The sequence below is a fragment of the Leucopleurus acutus genome (genome assembly GCF_964270905.1).
Source record: "Leucopleurus acutus genome assembly, chromosome: 15".
Classification (NCBI taxonomy): domain Eukaryota; kingdom Metazoa; phylum Chordata; class Mammalia; order Artiodactyla; family Delphinidae; genus Leucopleurus; species Leucopleurus acutus.
In genome coordinates, this window is record NC_139157.1 from 7,689,153 (window position 1) to 7,709,369 (window position 20,217).

Genomic DNA, 20,217 nt, shown 5'->3' on the forward strand with positions numbered 1-20,217 from the left:
TGGAGAAATGTCTGTTTAGATCTTCTGCCCATTTTTGGATTGGGTTGTTTTTTTTAATATTGAGCTACATGAGCTGTTTATATATTTTGCAGATTAATCCTTTGTTGATTCATTTGCAAATATTTTCTCCCATTCTGAGGGTTGTCTTTTCATCTTAAAGAAAAATGTGGGACTCCTGTCTTGGGTAAAGGGACGAGGCTTCCATCCCAAGGTCTGCAGGGTGTGTTTGGGGGAGGTGGTACTTGCTTCACCCACACATGGGCTGTTCCACTTGTGATGATCTTGTCACACTCCTCAGGTGTAGTCTAGGGACCGCCTGCAGGGGCTTTACATGCTTGTGAACAACAAAGATTCCTGAACCCCACCCTGATCTTTTGATTCCATGTCTGTGTGGGTGGGTCAAAGGAATACACATCAACCACTGCTCCAGAGGGCAGTGGATAAATGGCTACAAATAAATGATGCTGACGATGAGAGAATGTGGGAATAGAACATCCTTTTCCTCATATATTCCTCTTGGACTCCTCCTTCTCCTCTGGGGCTGAGGTCAAGGTCAGTGCACACTCTGCTTTGATTCACCCCCAGTCAATCATAAGAAGGCATCCCTTCACCACACCTGTTACCACTCTCAGTACATTACTGTCTCGGGGCAAGTCTCTCTGCCAGAACTCATCAGACAATTTTATCTACCTTTGTATTACCAGCCTAGCCCAGTGCCTAGCATATAACAAATGCTAAAGAAATTTTAATTGATCTGTAGCTGATAATCTAATAAATCAGTTGCCAGAAAGAAGCAGGGGATGCTTTTTCATAGTCTCGTTCCTTTTGGCTCTGGGGTTCATACACACATCACTGCATGGATCTGCCTGGTCGTCCTGCTGCCAACACCAAGTAGCAGACACCTAGTGGGGTGACTGCTCACTCATTAAGGTCTTGCTTTCACTCCATTAAAAAAAAATCTGTTAAACTATTAATACACTTTTGTCATCAGCAGAAAGGACTAGTTATTTTAAGGGACTCTTGTTGAAAAAATGAGATTCGGCATAAAACATAATTTTTGTTGAATTGTTGGTGTTTCAGAAAGTAAGGGGAAATCATACACCTCTAATAAAAACAAACAACAATGACAGATTCAGCAGTTGTAGATGCACCAGGAAGTCCGGAAGGAAGAAAATGATTCCAGATCGTGGGTGTCCAAGCTCAGAGAGAAGCAAGTGCAAATCCTCTCTGCAGGCAGCCAGGTTTCCCACAGAGACACTCAACCAGCTGGGAACTCACAACCAACACGTAACAAACAAGTGCCAAACACATAACAAGCGACAAATAAGAGATTCAAAACACCAAGGGCTTCAGGCAGTGTAATTACCAGATATAAAATATAGAGTAATCATACATAAAACCCTTAAAGAAACTGAAAAATGGAAACACAAGAATGAGCAAAAAATAAGAGACTACCAATAAATGACCAGGGATATCTGAAAGATAACAAATATAACTTTGATAAATGAAAAAGATAATTGCTGAAATAAAAACTTCAATGAATGGATTAAACAGCAGACTTGATACTGCTGAATAGAAACATTGTGGTCTGGAAGACAGGTCTTAACTATCATATAGATATTGAAATGAGAAATACGAGAGAGAGGTTAAGACTCATGAAGGACAGAAAAAGAAGGTCCAACTTATGTCCAAGTAGAATCTCAGAAGGAAAGAATAGAGAGCAGAAAATGAAAAGATAATGGCTGAGAATTTTCCAGAACCTACCAAATAACCAAAATTCACAGTGGAAAGGAAACGCAACTGGTTCATTCTACAGCTATTTATTGAGTGCCTACTATATGTCAGACACCCTTTAGAGGCAATGCAAACCAAGCTGGATAAATAAAAGAAATACCCACAAAAAAAAAAAGAAGAAGAAATACCCATCTAGACACAACCCAAGAGAAAAAGACAGTTAAACTGACGACAGATTTTTCAAAAGTAAAATGAGAGCTACAAGGCAGAACTAACATCTTCAAAGGGTTAAGGAAAAATAATTGGCAACATAGAACTATTTACCTAGCAAAACTATCTTTCAAGAATAATAGCGGGGACTTCCCTGGCAGTCCAGTGGTTAAGACTTCACCTTCCAATGAAGGGGAGGCAGGTTCAATCCCCGGTCAGGGAGCTAGGATCCCACATGCCTCGCGGCCAAAAAAACCAAAACATAGAACAGAAGCACTATTGTAACAAATTCAATAAAGACTTAAAAAATGGTCCACATCAAAAGAAAATCTTAGAGAATAATGGTGAAATAAAGACATTTCCATATAAACAAAAACCGAGAACATTTACCACCTAGAGATACACACTAAAGAAAAAATGTTAAAGATCTATATGAAAGGAAGGGGGAAAAAGAGATAGGGTATGGAATAATGAGTAGATAAAGTGTAAGTATAAACCCAAGCATACACGATTTACACAAAACCCATAAATTAACAGTAAAGGAACAGACCTAGAATATTGGCTATTAATGCCTCTAATACAGAAGAAGTGACTGAATGAAAGTGTTTTAGATCTTAAATTGTTTAGGAGGAGGTTGGAGTATTAAATTTAGGTTTTTTTAAGTAAACTTAGCAAAATTTCAGGAGTAACCACTAAAAGAATTGAAATAAAGAATCTAAATTCCACAACAAGGACCTACTATATAGCACAGGGAACTATATTCAGTGTTTTGTAATAAACTATAATGGAAAAGAATCTGAAAATATATATATATATAATGAATCACTTTGCTGTACCCCTGAAACTAGCACAACATTGTAAATCGACTATACTTCCAAAAAAAAAAGGTAGAAAAGCTGGGGAAAAAAATCTAAATTCCAAACAAATAAAGGGAGGAGTAAATAGAATAAGAGAAACAAATTTAAAATCATTTTTTAAAGGAAGGGAAAAAACATAAAAAGACAAAGAAAAAAATGGTATAATAAGCCCCAATATACCAGTTACCACAAGAAATGGTGAATAGGCTAAGCACAGTAGTTAAATGCAAAAGTAAGTTATATGCACCTTATAAGAAACCCATCTAAATTATTAGGACATAGGGAGTTTGAAAGTAAAGGATGACAAAAGGTATAGCAGGCAAATATTAACCAAAAGAAAGTTGGAGTCGCTAAATAATATTAGACAAAGTAGACCTCGGGACAATATACATCATGGATTTTAGACAGAGTACCAACACTATAATAAAAGGTTCAATTCACTATGTAGATTTTTTAAAATTCTAAATTTGTATGTACATGCATCCAACCTCATGTGTACGACTTTTAAAATCTGCTGGAAATATAGGGAGAAGATGACAAACCCCCCAACATGAGGGTAAATTTCAATACTCTCTATGCTTGCTAGACCAAGCAGATGGAAAGTTAATTAAAATATAGAATATTGTAACAACACAACTGACAAGCTTCAAATAGTGGACATCTATCTATAAAACCCTACACCCAATAGCTAAAGACTGCACACTCTTCTCAAGCATGTACGGAATGTTTATAAAAATTGACCTCCTAGAAGGCCAAAAAGAAAGTTCCAATAAAATTCAAAGAATCAGTATCAGGGACTTCCCTGGTGGTACAGTGGATAAGAATCCACCTGCCAATGTAGGTGACACGTGTTCGATCCCTGGTCCGGGAAGATCCCACGTGCTGCAGATCAACTAAGCCTATGCACAACAACTATTGAGCCTGCGCTCTAGAGCCCGCGTGCCACAACTACTGAGCCCGTGTGCTGCAACTACTGAAGCCTGCACACCACAACTACTGAAGCCCGCGTACCTACAGTCTATGCTCCGCAACGAGAAGCCACTGCAATGAGAGGCCTGCACACCACAATGAAGAGTAGCCCCTGCTCTCCTCAACTAGAGAAAGCCTGCAAGCAGCAATGAAGACCCAACGCAGCCAAAAATAAAATTAAAAAAAAGAGAGAGACTTAAAAAGTAAATGGTAAAAATAAAAAGGTCAATAGAATACTTAGAAAATAAAGACAAATAATTATTTAAAAAAAAAGAATCAGTATCATTCAGACCACATTCTCTTACCACTCCAAGGTTAAATTAGAAGTCAACAATTAAAAGGTAAAAAAATCAATGTATGTTTAAAAATTTTAAACAAATATCTAAATAAATCACGGGTCAAAGAGGAAATAATGGAGATTAAAAATACTGAGAATGGGGCTTCCCTGGTGGCGCAGTGGTTGAGAGTCCGCCTGCCGATGCAGGGGACACGGGATCGTGCCCTGGTCTGGGAAGATTCCACATGCCGCGGAGCGGCTGGGCCCGTGAGCCATGGCCGCTGACCCTGCGCGTCCAGAGCCTGTGCTCCGCAATGGCAGAGGCCACAACAGTGAGAAGCCTGCATACCGCAAAAAAAAAAAAAAAAAAAATACCGAGAATGGAATAATAACTAAAACCTGCATTTCAAAACTTGCTGGGTGTAGTCAAAAAAAAGTACACAGAAGGAAATCTATAGCTTTAAACATTTATACTACAAAAGAAGAAAGGCAGGAAAGAATTAGGCTAGGCAGCTAACTTAAATTGGAAAAAAAGCACACCCATAATAAATCAAAAAAACCAGAACAAAAAATAAACAGGAAGATAAACAACAAGGTCCTACTGTATAGCACAGGGAACTATATTCAATAACCTGTGATAAACCATAATGGAAAAGAATATGAAAAAGAATGTATATATGTATAACTGAATCACTTTGCTGTACAACAGAAATTAACACAACATTGTAAATCAACTATACTTCAATAAAATGAACTAATTTTTTTTGAGCTACACTTCAAAAAATTAATGCAAACTAAAAAAAAAAGAGGACAAACTAATGAAATAGAAAATGAACAATACCATAGTTGGTCCTTTGAAGTAATAATAAAACAGATGTTCTCTTGGTGAGGTTGATTCAGCAAAAACCAGGGAAAGCACAAATAATATTAAAAATAAAAATAATATAAAAGTAAGATCTTTCTCAAGTGCTCAGAGCAAATCAGAGACTCAGCCCAGAACAAAACTTGGGCCTGGCTAAACTCCTTTCTCCAGTATTCATGGCAGTGTGTTTCCATGCTTAGCAAATAGTAGGGACCAGATGCTGATGACACTAATGTCTGGGCCTCCTGTTGTGGGTTGGACATGCAGGAAGCAAAGCAGAAACATGAGAAGCAGTGGGACAGCCCCAGAGATCGAAGCAGCCTCCGCATTCTTCAATGGGTCAGCCACTTCCCTCAAATGGACTTTCATTTTTTGTGTGTGGGAGAAAAATTACCTAGAAAGGGCAATTCGGTCTATTTTTAATGGTGCTCTGAGGCCTGGTTCCTAGTGAGAGAGGAGCTTTTTTATCTCCCCATCCATGGTACACAAGCAAGTATTTCAAAGTCTTAACATTAATTTCAGAGTCTCACTCCCTGGGCAATGAATTGAAATATCTGGGTGGTAAGGGCTTGGACTTCTCTGCAGCACATCATGCTTTCTTCTGCCCAATGTCTGACAACCACATAGGGCTGAGATTCAGACGTTAGAAAAGTCTGTGCTGAGGTCATTAAATGTAGGTGAAAAATCCACGGCATCACCTTTAGCAGGAGAAACCAGAGGGGGAGCTGGACTGAAAGGGCCCTGACTTCGCATTGACTTCTGACTTAACTCCTTGGCGCTGTTTCTCTTTGTAAGACGAAAAAAGGGTGGATGAGGTTTAAGTGCCCATTCTGCAACACTCACACCAAGAGTACAGACTGCCTCTCATCTGCAGCGGATCGTGTTCCGGACCGTGAAATGAAATAAAATGACACGCTGGCCAGAGGACCAGGATAGTAACTAAGTAAACAGGAAGGTTCAACTAGATTTCTTGCAGGTTCTAAAGTGTGAGTGATCTGGTATCATGCTGTTTCAAGGACTTAGAGCACTGCCTGGAGGAAAGGAGACGGATTCACAAACAAGACCCCCGGATCTGAACCCACCTTGGCTACATAAAAGGTCTGGGACGCTAGTGGGTCCCTTCGCATCTCCTGCCTCAGGTTCCTATTCTAAAAGCCGGGACAATGCTGTCTCCCCAGCAATGGCGCAAGGATTAAATATAACAGCCATATGTTGCCATTCTGGAATCTGGTCTCCCCTTCCACGTTCTGAAGTCTCCCAAGTCACCCCCTTTCCGTGACTCATATGTTAGGTCTCAAGTCTCTGAAAACACACTGAGATGGGTCACGCTGACAGCATATGAAAGAACAAACACTAATTGGATCATATGCAAAACCAAAGACAGTAACATATTAGCTGTGCAGAACTCTGCGAGGGAAGGAGTTGTTCTAGATGCTGAGCTTCCTGAACAGATGGAGGGTTTCCTCTCAAGAATTAAAACATTAAAACAACAAACCAGAAGAAGCAAGCAATTTAGAACAACAACAACAAAATCTCTCTCCAATATACTTCCAAAACTTGTCAGAGGCCTTAAGGGAGCATTCGGAACAGCATTTTACTTTTCCTTGAAGATTTTTATCATTGTTCTGAGCACACTGAGAACAGCCATCCAGTGATGACACTGATGGCATTGGTCGGACTGTAAAGGGTTTAATCCAAGCCCTGATACTACAGATGAGAAAGCTAAGCCCAGAAGGGTTAAGCTATCCACCCAAGCCACACAGCTGGATGGAGACCGTGCCAGGACCAGGTCTCCGGGACTCCCACCTTCCACAGTGCCTGTTAGACCTTCATAAGACCCACTGTCCCTCCTTTGAAATAACCCTGGAATGCTTGAAACAACCCTGGAACCCCAGAATGCTTTTAAAGTACCTGTCTGGACACTAACTTAGAGATTTTTATGTCTCCCTTCTCTGATGTCTACGGATCATGCTTGCTCATGGAAACCCTACTGGAGTGTGTGTTCATTGGATTCTTCATTTGAGATCTGTATGTCTTCAAAAATCAGGCGTCTACTCTCCGAGCAGCGTCTTCTGGTTTGCCTGGAAAGTAGCACTAAGCGGCCACCTAATGGATACAACTCAAAGGAAGTACCAGTGATAACACCCTCTCCCACCCAAGCCCACACCTTATCCATTTCAAGAGTGAAACCCCTAACAACAAGACCACCACAGTTTATAAAGCAGTCCCGATCATGACCCACAAATTAGGTAGAAATTAAAGTACCCCAAACACACATACACATGGCCTTTCTGGGCTGCCATGGGGTTTGATCTCTAAAGCACTTAGCAGAGGACCACACCCAGTGTGCTAACACACAGAACATGCATAACCTCAAAGAGCTACAATCCCAGCTTCAGAGAGACTAGGTCACCACCAGACCAAAGAACACCATCAACAGGCAGAAGAGGCACTGCGAACTCAGAAGCCAGTGTTTCCCGCATTATTCAAGTAGGTGCTTAAAAATTCTTTATGACAATAAATTAAAGACAAACATTTTTCTTTCCCAATTTGCCTGAGCACATTCAATCACTTGTTAGAAATTAAATTGATCCATGCTTGCAGCAAAGTTCAATAAAACTGCTCATCCCTTCCCTGCAAGCTCAGTGGAGGCAGTCCCTAAAGTCAGAACTCACCAAGATGAAGATGCAAACCGCCAGCCCAGCGCAGCGCAGAAACACTTCTGCCGCCAAAGGTGAGGGCACCTAACCCCCAAGGCACTGAGAGCTCAAACGGAGCCAAAAAACCGTGGGGACTGTCCCCACCCGACCCCTGCAGCTACCCCCCCAATAAGTAGAGTGTCCACTATGTATGCCTTACAGTCTCTTCTGCTGCGTTCCTGTCACTTATTAGCAGGAAAAAAAATTTTTTTTTTTAAATTCAAAACCTCATCTTTCCCAACTTCTCTCAAATGTTGCTCTTTGCCCCAAAGCAGTTTTGCCAAAATCATGCTCCCGGGAAAGCCTCGACCTTTGTACTTTTGCATTTCAGATAATCATTTGGGCAACTACAGACAGTTGGCGCTGCCTTCAAACGCTGGTTTCTCCTTTCCTTCGCCCCCTGGGGACCACGAGCTGGCGCGGACGTGCTCAGCGTCGCTCGCCCCAGACACTGAGGTTCTCTACCCGCGTCCATCCGTCATTTCCAACTATTGCGCATACACATCTCACAGTCAACGAGCATCGTACAGGATGCTTCGATCCCTGAGGAGATGTGTGCGAAGCATCTTAGCACTTGGCTTCCAGGGCGGTTTTCGTTCACACCTAAGCCGAAGCACCACTCCGTTGCCTCACTAGCAGAGAGAGGTAAAGCAAAGGCACTGCCAGGGCAGTTACGACGCAGCACCACGCTTTCAAGCGCGGGATGAACCCGGTCGGTCCCCAGAGGTAACCGACAGCTCCCTGCCTCCGCGGACCTTCCCGGCGGCCGGCTTCACCGACTCCCGGCGTCCGCGGGGGCTCCGCGCGCCGTCCGCTCCCGGCCGGCTTTCGCCGGCGGGGCGGGAGCGCCCGGCGCGGACCCGGGCCCTTACCTCGCTGACGATGGTCGAGTGGGCCTGGGCGTACCGCCAGCCCCCCCGGCACGGCACGAGCGGCGCCGAGCGGTTGGGGAAGGCGGCGAGCGGGTCGGCGCAGCTGAGCGCGCCAGGGGCGGCGGCGCTGGCGTTGGCCGCCTCCAGGAGGTAGCGCTGGCAGCGGCCGTCGCCGCGGCGCTCGGAGGGCGCGGGGCCGAGGTGGGGGGGCGCCGTGCGGTTCCACTCCTCCTCGGGGCTCCAGCCGCAGCGCTCGGCCAGCGCGGCGGCGCTCGGCCCGCGGCACCAGTAGTGGTCGGGCCGGCTGCCCAGGAAGACCACGCCGACGAAGAGGAAGGCGAAGGTGACGCCCGTCAGGCACAGCAGCAGGAACACGCGCCGCTGGAAGCGCCCGAACTCGCCGGCCCGCTGCAGCGCCTCGTCGAAGGAGGGCATGGTGCGCGCCGCCCGCCCGCCCGACTCCCCGAGCGCGTCCTGTCGCCCGCCGCCCGGGCCTCCGAGTGACCCGCGGGCCGGCCGGCCGCCTCCTCCGCCCCGCCGCCTCCCCCGTGCACCCGCCTCACGCCCCTGGGCGCCGCGCCAGCGGCCGCCGCTCCTCCGGCCCCGGGGCCCCCGCCCGCCGCACCCGCTTCCGGTCCGGGGGCGCCCGCGGAGGCCCGGGCCGCGCTCCCCCGGGGCGCCGCCGCGGGGTCGGGGTGGGCGCGCGGCGGGGCGCGGGCGGCGCGGCCTGGCGGAGCGCCACCGCGCGCCGCGGACCCGGCCCGGGACTGCGAGTGACGCGCATAGCCTCCGGCCTGGCGCGGAGCTCCATTTGGTTCTTGCCAGCAGCCTGTTCTGCGGGCGGTCCCGGATCGGGCTCCAGAGAAGAAAGTTCCAGGGCCACCCAGCGACTCCCAGGCTCCTGGGACTCGGTCTCTAGGTGGTCCGGGGTGCCGCCTAGGGGACCGACGACGCGCGCGCCCCGGGTCCCGCGCCCGTGCCGGGGGAGCCCCTTTCCCCCCACACTCCGCCAGTTATCGTCCCTTGGGTGAGCAGAGCCGCCCGGCGCACCCCTGGGGCCGGGCAGCCGGATCCCAGAGCAGTGGACCGACTGCAGAGCTAGGACCACGCGGGATTAGATTTTGGCGACATCTCAGAGAGCGTCCAACTTTTTCAAAAGAGCAGCTGGGCAACCCACAGGGGTGTGAGGCGTCTTGTTCAGAGTCCTGGAGTTCTGAGTGAGAACGGACCTCAGCCCCTTACAGGTTTCTTTAGCCAAGGCTTTCGCTCTTGGCCCTGAAGTCGCCCAGAAAGGGTGTTTGTTGGTTGGTTTCAATCGTTGTTTTTAGCTCCCTTATTCGCTCCCAGAGATCCGCAGAGCTGTGTGCGATCTGGCGTCCTGGCCTCTGCTCCGCGTCCAGGCTGCTGTGTCCATGTCCACACTCGGATGCCCTCCCCGGGCCGGGTTAAAAGCCCCTTCGCGGCTGCAGCCTTCAGCTATGCTGTTCACCCTGCACTCCTAACAGCGCCCTCCCTGCCCTGGCCCAGCCTCCCCCCTCAAGACGTATCTTCTGAGAATTTCTCCAGCTCTTCTGCCCAGAACCCCACCCCAGCCGTCTGAAAAGCGTTCTACCCTCAGCTCACTTTTCTCAGAGAGTAGAGAGGCCGGTAGAGCGCAGGCTGACTTTTCCTCCTTCCAGAGCAAGGACCGGAGCCAGGCTGCCTCCGTTCACCAGCTGTGACCTTGGGTACCTTACCGGGCCAGCCCAGTCTTCTCATCTGTCAAATGAGACTGATACCTTCCTGGGGTCGCTGTGAGGATTGAATGAATTATTACACATAAAGTGCCTGCCGACGCACAGTCTGCCCTTTCACATGTTAGCTCTTATTACTGTCGTTCTTATTTGCTGCTGAGTTAATACTGCCTTCCGTGCAGGGATGTCCTAAGGATCCTGGGTACTAGGAAGGATAAAACACCTGGTGGCAGGTAGGCACACATGAGGGGCTCACTGAATGAGAGTTCTCACTGTTCTATCGTCCTTGTCCCCAGCTACTGAAGCTCATCTGTCACCTGCTTAGCAGCGACTTCTGTGTGTACAGAAGCTCCAGGGTGTAGTCCATATTATTGACTGCCCCCTGGGACCCCAGACTCAATCTGTCCTCCTCCCACCCAGCTCCTCCTCTGCCCTCTCTTTTGGGGTAACCATGGTCCCACCCCAAGACTCAGATTCTCAATATCATCTCAACACCCAGCACTCCTCAGGCCTTTACTCAAAGGTGCCCTCAGCTCACCCCTCCTGGCCATCTCCCCACCACCCCTGCCCCAGTACACACCTACACACACACAGGCAAGCCCCCAGCTCCCTTCCCTGTTTTATCTGTCTGCAAAGTGCTTATCACCCTCTAACATATGCGTATTTTTATCCCTTTGTTTACTAAATTTACTTATTTTTCTTACTTTTGCCCCCGCCTCCACTAAGAAGGCAGGTTTCACGAGGACAGAAAGTTTTGTTCTGTTCATTTCTATATTGCCACCACCTAGTTCGTGCTCCATAAATATTGGTGGGACAACTGGATGCTTCCTGACACCTCCCCCCTCCCCTGCCCCCCACAGGCACGGCCTCCTCCTCTCGTCCACCAACTTTGTTAACCAACTTTGTTCGCAGTGACCCTAGGGGCTCCTCACCTGCGGCCGCTGTCCTTGCAGCCAGGCTGCACTGTTGTCTTCCCACGGAGCAGCTCGGAGGTGCTGCCTTCAAGGGCTTGCCTTGGTTTCCAAATAAAATACTCATTTCTCACGCTCCCTTTCAAGATCCCAACCTATGTCCCTCACCAAGTTGTCCCCCCATGTGACAGCCAAACACTACGACTTGCTAATTCTCAAATCCTTCTTTAACTTTCCTAAATCTGTGCCTGTCCACACAAAGAAGTTTCCTCTTCCTGGCATTTCACTCTCCTGCCCTCGCAGCCACTGCCCAGCAAGGCCTGGGCCGAAAGTCCGCATCCCCTCCGCCGAGCCCTCCCCAACCGCCGAAACGGCCTTCTTCCCCAAGTCATGTCTGCCATCCTTGTCTGTGCTCCTAACACATCTAAGAACCTTCTTAAGGAATTTTACTACATTTTTCTTTGTATTGCAGTTGTCAGGCTATTTTAACTTTAATTCCTTTTTTTTTTTTTAATGAAGTAATCTGAGCATTTGGACAAGTAGACCTAGAGCAGTTGCTAAGATCATGGAATTTGGAGCCAGACCTGCTATGTTCAAATCCCCTTCTACTCTTTATGGTGAGTGACTTGGGCAAGTTATTTAGCCTTTTCTGTAAAACTGAGTAGCAATGACACCTTTTCATTTTTTATGCAAATCGCTTAAAACAGTACTTGAAACATGGTGAGTGCTATATGTAAGTTGACTATTAATAAAGAGAGTTGTACAAAAATACCACCCTTCCCCAGAATTAGCAAGTGTCATTTATCGTGCTTTAGGTACATTGTTATAAAGAACTAACACTCCTAGACACAGCTGAAGTCTCCTTCATATGCCTTCAGGTCCTGTCCCCTGTCCCCTCCCTTCCTCCCAGGGCAGCTACCAGACCCTTTCTTCAGGAGGTGGGCCTGAAGGCCTGTGGGCCTGTGGGCCACACAGGCTCAGGAAGAGGGCTCAGGACCATTGAGCAGGGAAACCTGGGATCTCAGATCCCAGCGTGTTGGTGTGAGACAGGAGGATGGGAAGGGGGATGGGCTTCAGGTGGGTACAAGCCCTTGGCTCTAGGGGAGAGGAAGGCGAAAGCGTGGCCCCCTCTGATGAAGATTCAGGCCGTCTCTTGCCCAGGTATAGTTATCATGAAGTCATTATTCATCTCCTCCATGTTTTAATCCTTTTTATACCTAGGTACTACACACAAACACTAGACAAGTGTCCCTTGCTCTTCAAAAGTTTGCCTTATGGGCTTCCCTGGTGGCGCAGTGGTTGGGAGTCCGCCTGCCAATGCAGGGGACACGGGTTCGTGCCCCACTCCGGGAAGATCCCACATGCCACAGAGCGGCTGGGCCCGTGAGCCATGGTCACTGAGCCTGCGCGTCCAGAGCCTGTGCTCCGCAATGGGAGAGGCCACAGCAGTGAGAGGCCCACGTATGGCAAAAAAACAAAAACAAATAAAAAACAAAAGTTTGCCTTATGCCACTTTACTTTTATGAAAGACCTACATTAGCACCTGTTCTTCCTAACCGTAAGAAATCAAAGAGGATTTTCACTTTTATGATAAAAGATGAAAATCGAAAACAGCGTTCACCTCTTGTTTTGCGGCCAGTCCTTATAGAAGCAGTGCTCACCCCTGCCAAGCTCCTTCCCCAGAAACTATATGCAGCACCTCAGCTTCAAGCCGGCATAGCTTTGAACTATCTCTGAGCATCTGTGCTTCATTGCAATTTATTTTTCTGCATCTGTTAGCAAGGTGTGTCCTAAGGTAGCTGCTTCTTCGCTTTTTGCCATTTTAGCTTAGCAAAGTTTTCGTAAGAAAAGCTCTACTTTCAGACAGCGAGGGAAACCTCTGCAGTACTTGGGGTGCTTTGAAGTTTGCACAAGTGGTACGATACTCTATTTTTCTGTCACTTTTCTTTTTTACTCCACATTTTATATATATATATATTTTTTAATGAATTTATTTATTTTTGGCTATGTTGGGTCTTTGCTGCAGTGCGCGGGCTTCTCATTGCGGTGGCTTCTCTTGTTGCAGAGCACGGGCTCTAGGCACACTTCGGTAGCTGTAGCATGTGGGCTCAGTAGTTGTGGCTCACAGGCTTAGTTGCTCTGCGACATGTGGTATCTTCCCAGACCAGGGCTCGAACCCATGTCCCCTGCATTGGCAGGTGGATTCTTAACCACTGCGCCACCAGGGAAGTCCCCACATTATATTTTTGAGACCTATTAGCCTTGATAAATATGGATCTAGCTCATTTCCTGTAACTGAGCACATTTGATACGTATTCATCTTTCAGATTCATCTCTTGCGAATCACCCTCTCATGTCCTCTGCCTGTGTTCTCTTTGTTACTTGTTTTTTCTTACTGAAGCTTTGGGAAGTTATTCGTATATGTGTTTATTCTGCTCCTTTGTCAGCTGTGTATGTTCTGTCTCCTTAGTCTGTGGCTTGTCTTTTAACTGTATTTATGTTGTCTTGGTGACTACAAGAAGTTTAAATTCTGATAGTAAAATGTATCATTTTTCTTTATAGTTTCTGCTTTCTGCATCTTGCCAAAAAGAAAAAAAAATCCTGCACAAACAGGCTTCTGGGCTGTTCTACTGCTGTTCATTTGTCTCTCTCTGTGACAATACTTTACCATTAATCATGATAGTTCTATGATGATTCTTAGTATCTGGTAGGACAAGTCTCACCTCTTCTCTCCCCTCACCCTCCTCCTGTTCAGAGTTACCTTGGCAATTTGGGGGCTTTTTTCTTCCATATAACTTTTATCTTATTATTAAGTTCCATATAAATTTGATCAGGATTTTTATGTAAAATTATGTATGCATTTTATTTTTCCCGTTACTCTGTAGATTTTGGGGAGAAAAGCCAAATCATGCTCATCTTTCTATCTTAAAACATTGACATTTATTCTATATCTGCACCATCCAGTAAGGTACCATTAGCCACATGTGGCTATTTAAATTTAAATGAATTAAAATTAAGTGAAATGAAAGATTGTGTTTCTCCTGAGCCACGTTTCAAGTGCTCAATAACCACATGTGGCTGGTGGCTACCATATTGGACTATGTCCATTCAGAACATTTCCGTCACCACAGGAATTTCTGTTGGACAGAGCTGGTCCAGACATAGTGACCAATAAATAATTGTTGAATAAGAACAATAAAAATTTACTGGCCCACAACGTTTAGCTTTTGTAAAGCATACTGACTTTAACTCTTTTTGAAAAGGTAATTGTTTGGGTTTATTCATCTAAGACTTTATAGGTAGTATTTTTTTTCTCGCATTTAGGAACGGATATACCAGGTATTAGGGTTTATTCACCACATACTGAGTTACCAAAATACGTCATAATGACATTTGTGCTGTTTGTAAAGCACAAAAAAAGATTAGTTTCCTTGGGAATACTGTAATGAATCTAGAAATAAAACTTTTGAAAACAATCCACTGAGAGAAAATTTGGCAAGTGAATCGTGGCCTGTGCTCAGGTCTAAGGGGAAAAACTAGGAATCTTATTTTCTTTTTTGTTTTTTAACAAATGGGTAAGAGTATTTGAAACGCTCTCATTCTTACCTTATTAGGCACGGAGTAGCTATTTTTTACCTTAGTATGTGAACGTAGTAAAAAAAACCACAGAGCACTTCCATTATTATATGGCAGAACGCTGGACCCTAACATTGATTTAGACGGACCAATGTTCATTTGTTTCTCTGATCCATTCTCTTGTTACTTGATTACAATTTGGACTTCCTTAGAGGAAAGTTTCTGGTTTGGGGGACAAATATTACAGATACAATTATCCTTTGGAAATAGATGCTCCCTATACGTGAAGCATCTAGGATGTGAGACTTAAAGACATCTTTGGAGAAGATGGTAGCCATGAAGGAAGATGCTAAACAGCACTAAAACATTCCAGAGTTGAATTCTGACAAAGTAGAAAAACCTAGTCAAGCCTAAGAGATTTGAGAGTTTGTATTCTACTCTCTGAACATATACAATAGCAAGTCCTTTGCCACTTTCCTTTCAATGCTTGTGCCATTACAACAAGTGCAAGGTGAAGCACATTACCTCTCTGGAAAACCTTTTCATCACAAATGGTTTAGGGCAGGAATGGTAAATGGGTTTCTTCTTACGTCCCACTCCTGTCATCTGTCAGGAGCCATCTAGAGCATGTTGAGGGTAACTTTGAGGTGGAGTGGAAATTAGGCCACGGCTGATTAGGAATGTCAGGTAGAGGAAAGGGGACAGGAGTATGAGGGCAAAACAGTGGTCATCCTGCTACTGTCAGTGTAGCCTGGGAAGTCCCAAATAGACACAGTATTCCCCGTGGGTCTCCAAAACTCTTAAAACATCTATTACTTTGGGGATTTGTGAAAGTCTCGGTGAAGAGGCCACTAGGCTATTAATTGCTAAAATATTGCCCAGAAGTTTCTGGGGCTGGACCTCGTTCTGGATGACACTGTCTTTTAGTGAGGTACCTTCTGTAGTGTGATAGTGGTCCCCCTGGGCAAAGCATTCAAGAGCGATCCACTGTTTCTGACTCTTAGTACTATTGTACATAAATCATAGTAATGCCACCTTCAAATGGGAAAAAGCAGACTTAGATTTGCAGGCACCGATGAAAACTTGAGTGACCTCTCAATGAATCCAACTTAAAAACTGAAGGATAACACAGTCACTAAAAATAAGGTTTATCGACATAGTTACTGAAATGAGTGATACTCACAATATGTGTAAAAGAAACAGGTTTCAAACACTACGTGTGATATCAATGCCTCTCAACCCATTAGCGGTAAAGGAGGCATGTTTCTTTGTCTGTTTTGATCTATTGCAGATCAATATAGGGTCTTACTGGGCACGAATAGACTGCAGCTCACGACACGTACGACCCCAAGGTGAATTCAGCAGCATCGGAACTGGCCTCCATCCTATTCAGGGAGACCTGTACACCAGTCACACGCTTGGATGTCATGGCGATGCCAGGTCGGTATAAAAGTTTCTAAGTGCTTACTGCCAATTTCTGCACTTATCTAATTGCAGACGGGGGACAAGGATTCACAGACCGGCTCTAATAGTGCATTCTGTGCAATCCTGTTTTTTGTAAAATAATGTATGTCTCCGTAAGAATTCTTCATTGTACCCCAGGCACAAACAGATGCTGTGACACTGTAGGCAATGAATGATTTCCAGAGTCTGTCTATGCATGAAACGTGGTCTGGAGAGATGAGCCCCAGGTTAGCAGAGTAACACCAAGGGACTTTGGGTCCTTAGCTGATTTCATGGCTTCAAGGCGTTCTGCTTGTAGATTACTTCCCTTTCGGAATTAATTTTTGTTTGTACTTTTCAAATTACAAATGTCTACTTTCCCAGTCTATACTGGAGTCAAAGAGTAGTTTCTAGTTCTGGTTGAGCCAATAATTTCTAAAAGTACAATGAAATTAAGATAATTTAGACCATTTCCTGGCTGTAAAATGCAATGAGTTCAAGTTCTCTTTTCCTTTAAATACAAAAATAAAAGGTATAAATTACAGTAATCCAGGTCAGTTTTCGTGCAGTTTGTATATATATGTATATATTAACACTGGTTTTCTAATGCAGGTTGTAGAATGCTGGCAGACAGAATATTCGATGTTGTAAGATTTTAAAGCTATGTCTTAAACATGAAAAGGTGAAAGCTCTTTGAAAAACTCAAAATGAAAACTTTAAAAAATATGGCCCAAAGAAATAGTATAAGGAGGACAAGAATACCCACTAGGAAATTTTGATGTACATAGCAGTGTTAAATGGCTGCTGGACAGGAGTACATACAAATATTTCTGTCTTTTTATTGAATTAATTCATTTTTTTCTATCTTTTTATTGAATTGATTGTGGTCTAGATGATTTTCCCATTTATCTTGAGTATCGCAATTGGAAGGCTATGTTTGAGACATGGCTATAAATAGGAGAAAAGGCCAGGCGGAAGAGAAGGCATTTGTAGATAAGAAACTAGTATGAGTAGCAAGATGGGGAGAGAATAATACATCTTTCTTTCATTTTCATAGTAAGATGTCTTAGACTGAAATCCAGAGTCTAAATTCTAATCCCAAATTTACAGTGAGATAAAAAGTATGTGGGACACATCTATTTTTCCTAAAAACAAAATAGAATGCTGTCTAATTAGTGTTCCTCGTTTCTGCTGGTTCAGATCCCCCCCACTGAGACCGGGGGTCTCTCTTCCGCATCACAGGGGAAACCCTGTCTGCCTTCTCAGTTCACAAGTGCCCAGGGTGACAACCACATCTAAGCCCCATAACTTGTTCTCCGGAAGTGGAGGCTCCCCGCTTAAGCTAACCACACTGTCAGAGGCAGGTGGACCCGCACTGCATTCATACCATCTAACGCAACATGCGCTCTATTCCCACTCACACGTGACACTCAGGGGCTCTGTTAACATTCATGGGACAAGACTGTCATGCGCCTTACCTGTCATATCCCTTTTCCTCCTCAGAGCCCCACTAACAGTGTCCATCATCCTTTTACAGATGGGGAAACTGAGGCTTGGGATGGTCCAAATGTCACACAAGTTTAAGTTGTTTATGGGGAATTCAGACCATGTCTGCTCCTCAGGACCACCTGCAGGCCAGTGGTCCTCACCCTCCACAGTGATGCTGCCCTCAAATGTTCTTTTGTACTCTTTCCATAACTTTTAGGTGAATACAAGGTATTTTCCCCTTCTCACTTTAGCTCTAGGGTTTGGTTTTTGTTTTTGTTTTGTCTGTTCTTCATAAAACTATCTTATGCTTTCTATAACAATCTCTGTATGATACTTTTGACATGGGGGTCCCATAGGGGTTTTTTTTTTTTCCATAGGGGTTTTTTTAGCTGAAAAAAATTTCAGAAGTCATGTAGTCTAATTTCCTTATTTTGCAATCAAATAATTAAGAACCAAAGAGATCAAGTAACTCATCTAAAATGAGGTCACTCAGTTTATAGCACCAGTAGGTCCAGGAGCCAGGCCCAAACACTTATCAAACAGTGACTCAGATTAATTTTTAAATTTATGTCATTTCATAAATTATTCTCTTGGCTACAAATATTGTATAGCCTAGAAATTTAAAATAAAATCTTTGCCTTTTAATATCAAAATTAAAGTGATTTGTATAAATATAAAACCTACTCAGTTTTCACTCAAATAACACCATCAGTTAAATATTTTATAGTAAAGAATGGAAGGGCTTCCCTGGTGGTGCAGTGGTTGAGAGTCCGCCTGCCGTTGCGGGGGACGCGGGTTCGTGCCCCGGTCCGGGAAGATCCCACATGCCGTGGAGCGGCTGGGCCCGTGAGCCATGGCCGCTGAGCCTGTGCGTCCGGAGCCTGTGCTCCGCAACGGGAGAGGCCACAACGGTGAGAGGTCCACGTACTGCAAAAAAAAAAAAAAAAAAAGAATGGAAGATTTTGTTGCAAAAATTGAGCCTTTTTTAGCATTGTAACATTGGAAAAATAATATGATCTAATAATTCCAAAGCACTATATTTGTTTAGGGAGAAAAAAAGATAACTGGTCAAATCTGATTAAGCTCTCTGAGTTAAGAGTATCTTGCCAATGTCGGTTTTCTGGTTTTGACAATATACCATGACTAAGTAAGAGATGATTATTAAAGCAACCGAGTGAAGGATACACAGAATCTGTACTATTTTTGCAACTTCTTGTGAGTCTTAAACTGTTTCGCAAAACAGTTATTTAAGAAATAAAAGTAATGCTATATTGCTATGACAACCAGTCCTGGAAAACTTGTCCCCAAAACCACCGTGACTTTGAGCTCTTCCTTTCAAGGGCATGACAGTTCCCGCCCTCCAAGTCCAGCCCCATCCCCCTGGCCCTGCTCCACCCTCAGTCTCACAGTTGCTCTGAGGCGGCTCTTGGAACCAGCTTCGCAACTCAGGGGGTTCAGAGAGTTTTATGGGTTGGCCTGAGAGTCGATGGGGAGGTGCTCCTGTGCTCCAGAGAACCAATTTATAAGTGTCCTCTCAGAGCCCCATCCACTTGTAAATTGGAGATCGTCTGTGTGCGGGCCGTCTTGAGTGTGACCTTGGGTTTAGCACGGAGGACAAGTTAACTGAAGCCATAAGCTATGGAATTCTTCTGCCTCGAAATAAACGTTTATCTTTAGATGGGCAAAAAAGAAGATTTGCTGAATGGTGATCAATCATTTTTCGCTAAAGTCTGATCAGAAGGCTGTGACCGAAAAGAAAGGATCTGTGTTTCTTCTGCTCTGTTACTGCTTTTATCATTGGTGTTCGTGATCTTCCTGCAAAATACGTGCTTTCTTTGCTTGATAAATACACATGGCCCCTTTGTGTGCACGCTCCATAACACACCTAAGGACACGCTGGAACAGTTTGTATGTGGTAAGTGGCTCTCCTGGACGTCACCAGTTTAAGCTCACAAATGCAGCCACTTCAAGATCCCTTTGTTCATCTCCGCAGCTCTGCCCCGGCTCTGCTCCTGCAGGAAGCCTTGTAACCCTTGCAGGCTTCTCACACCCAAGCTTCTCTGGGAATGCCCAGGACTGTCTTTTATGGGTGCCCCACATTCATTTGGACAGTTTCCTGCACCTCTCCTTCTTGTACCTTCCAGGAACATCTAAGATGATAGTGGGTGGGGCTCTCATGTGCACTGTGGAATCATATCTCATTCAAGGGTTAAGTTTTCAAGTCAGAGCACACAGAGAAAAGCGTATTTGGTCCAAAATCTTACTTGAAAGTCTTCTCAGTGGTCCAGAGCTATTACAGATCACAGTTTCTCTGGGCAGGGACCGGATGAAGTGATGGGCATGAACTGGAGCATCGTCTTGTTTGAAACTGTATGATGAGAATGGTGGTGTGTACAAGTGGGGGGCTTGCTAATGCCGGGGAAGAGTAGAGTCACCCTCACTGGGAACCTGTGTCTGTTGAGTGGGGGTCAAAGGGGCTGGATGTGGCTTCCCTTCATCCTCAGCCCTCAGGTTTCCGTTGCTCCACACCTTTGGGTCTGCATGTGTCTGACCCCCAAATGTAGTCAGGGTTCAAGCTCTTTACCA

General features: G+C 45.1%; 1 protein-coding gene across 1 annotated transcript in view; it reads right to left on the reverse strand.

The window, feature by feature from the left end:
- The window catches only part of SLC22A3 (solute carrier family 22 member 3), an 89,066-nt gene extending 80,079 nt beyond the window's left edge, over nucleotides 1–8,987 (reverse strand). Inside the window, exon 1 of the mRNA XM_082855875.1 lies at nucleotides 8,481–8,987. Within this exon, the coding sequence (XP_082712001.1) occupies nucleotides 8,481–8,915 (435 nt within the window). The 5' untranslated portion in view covers nucleotides 8,916–8,987. The remainder of the gene's footprint in view (nucleotides 1–8,480) is intronic.
- Nucleotides 8,988–20,217: the final 11,230 nt, after the last annotated feature.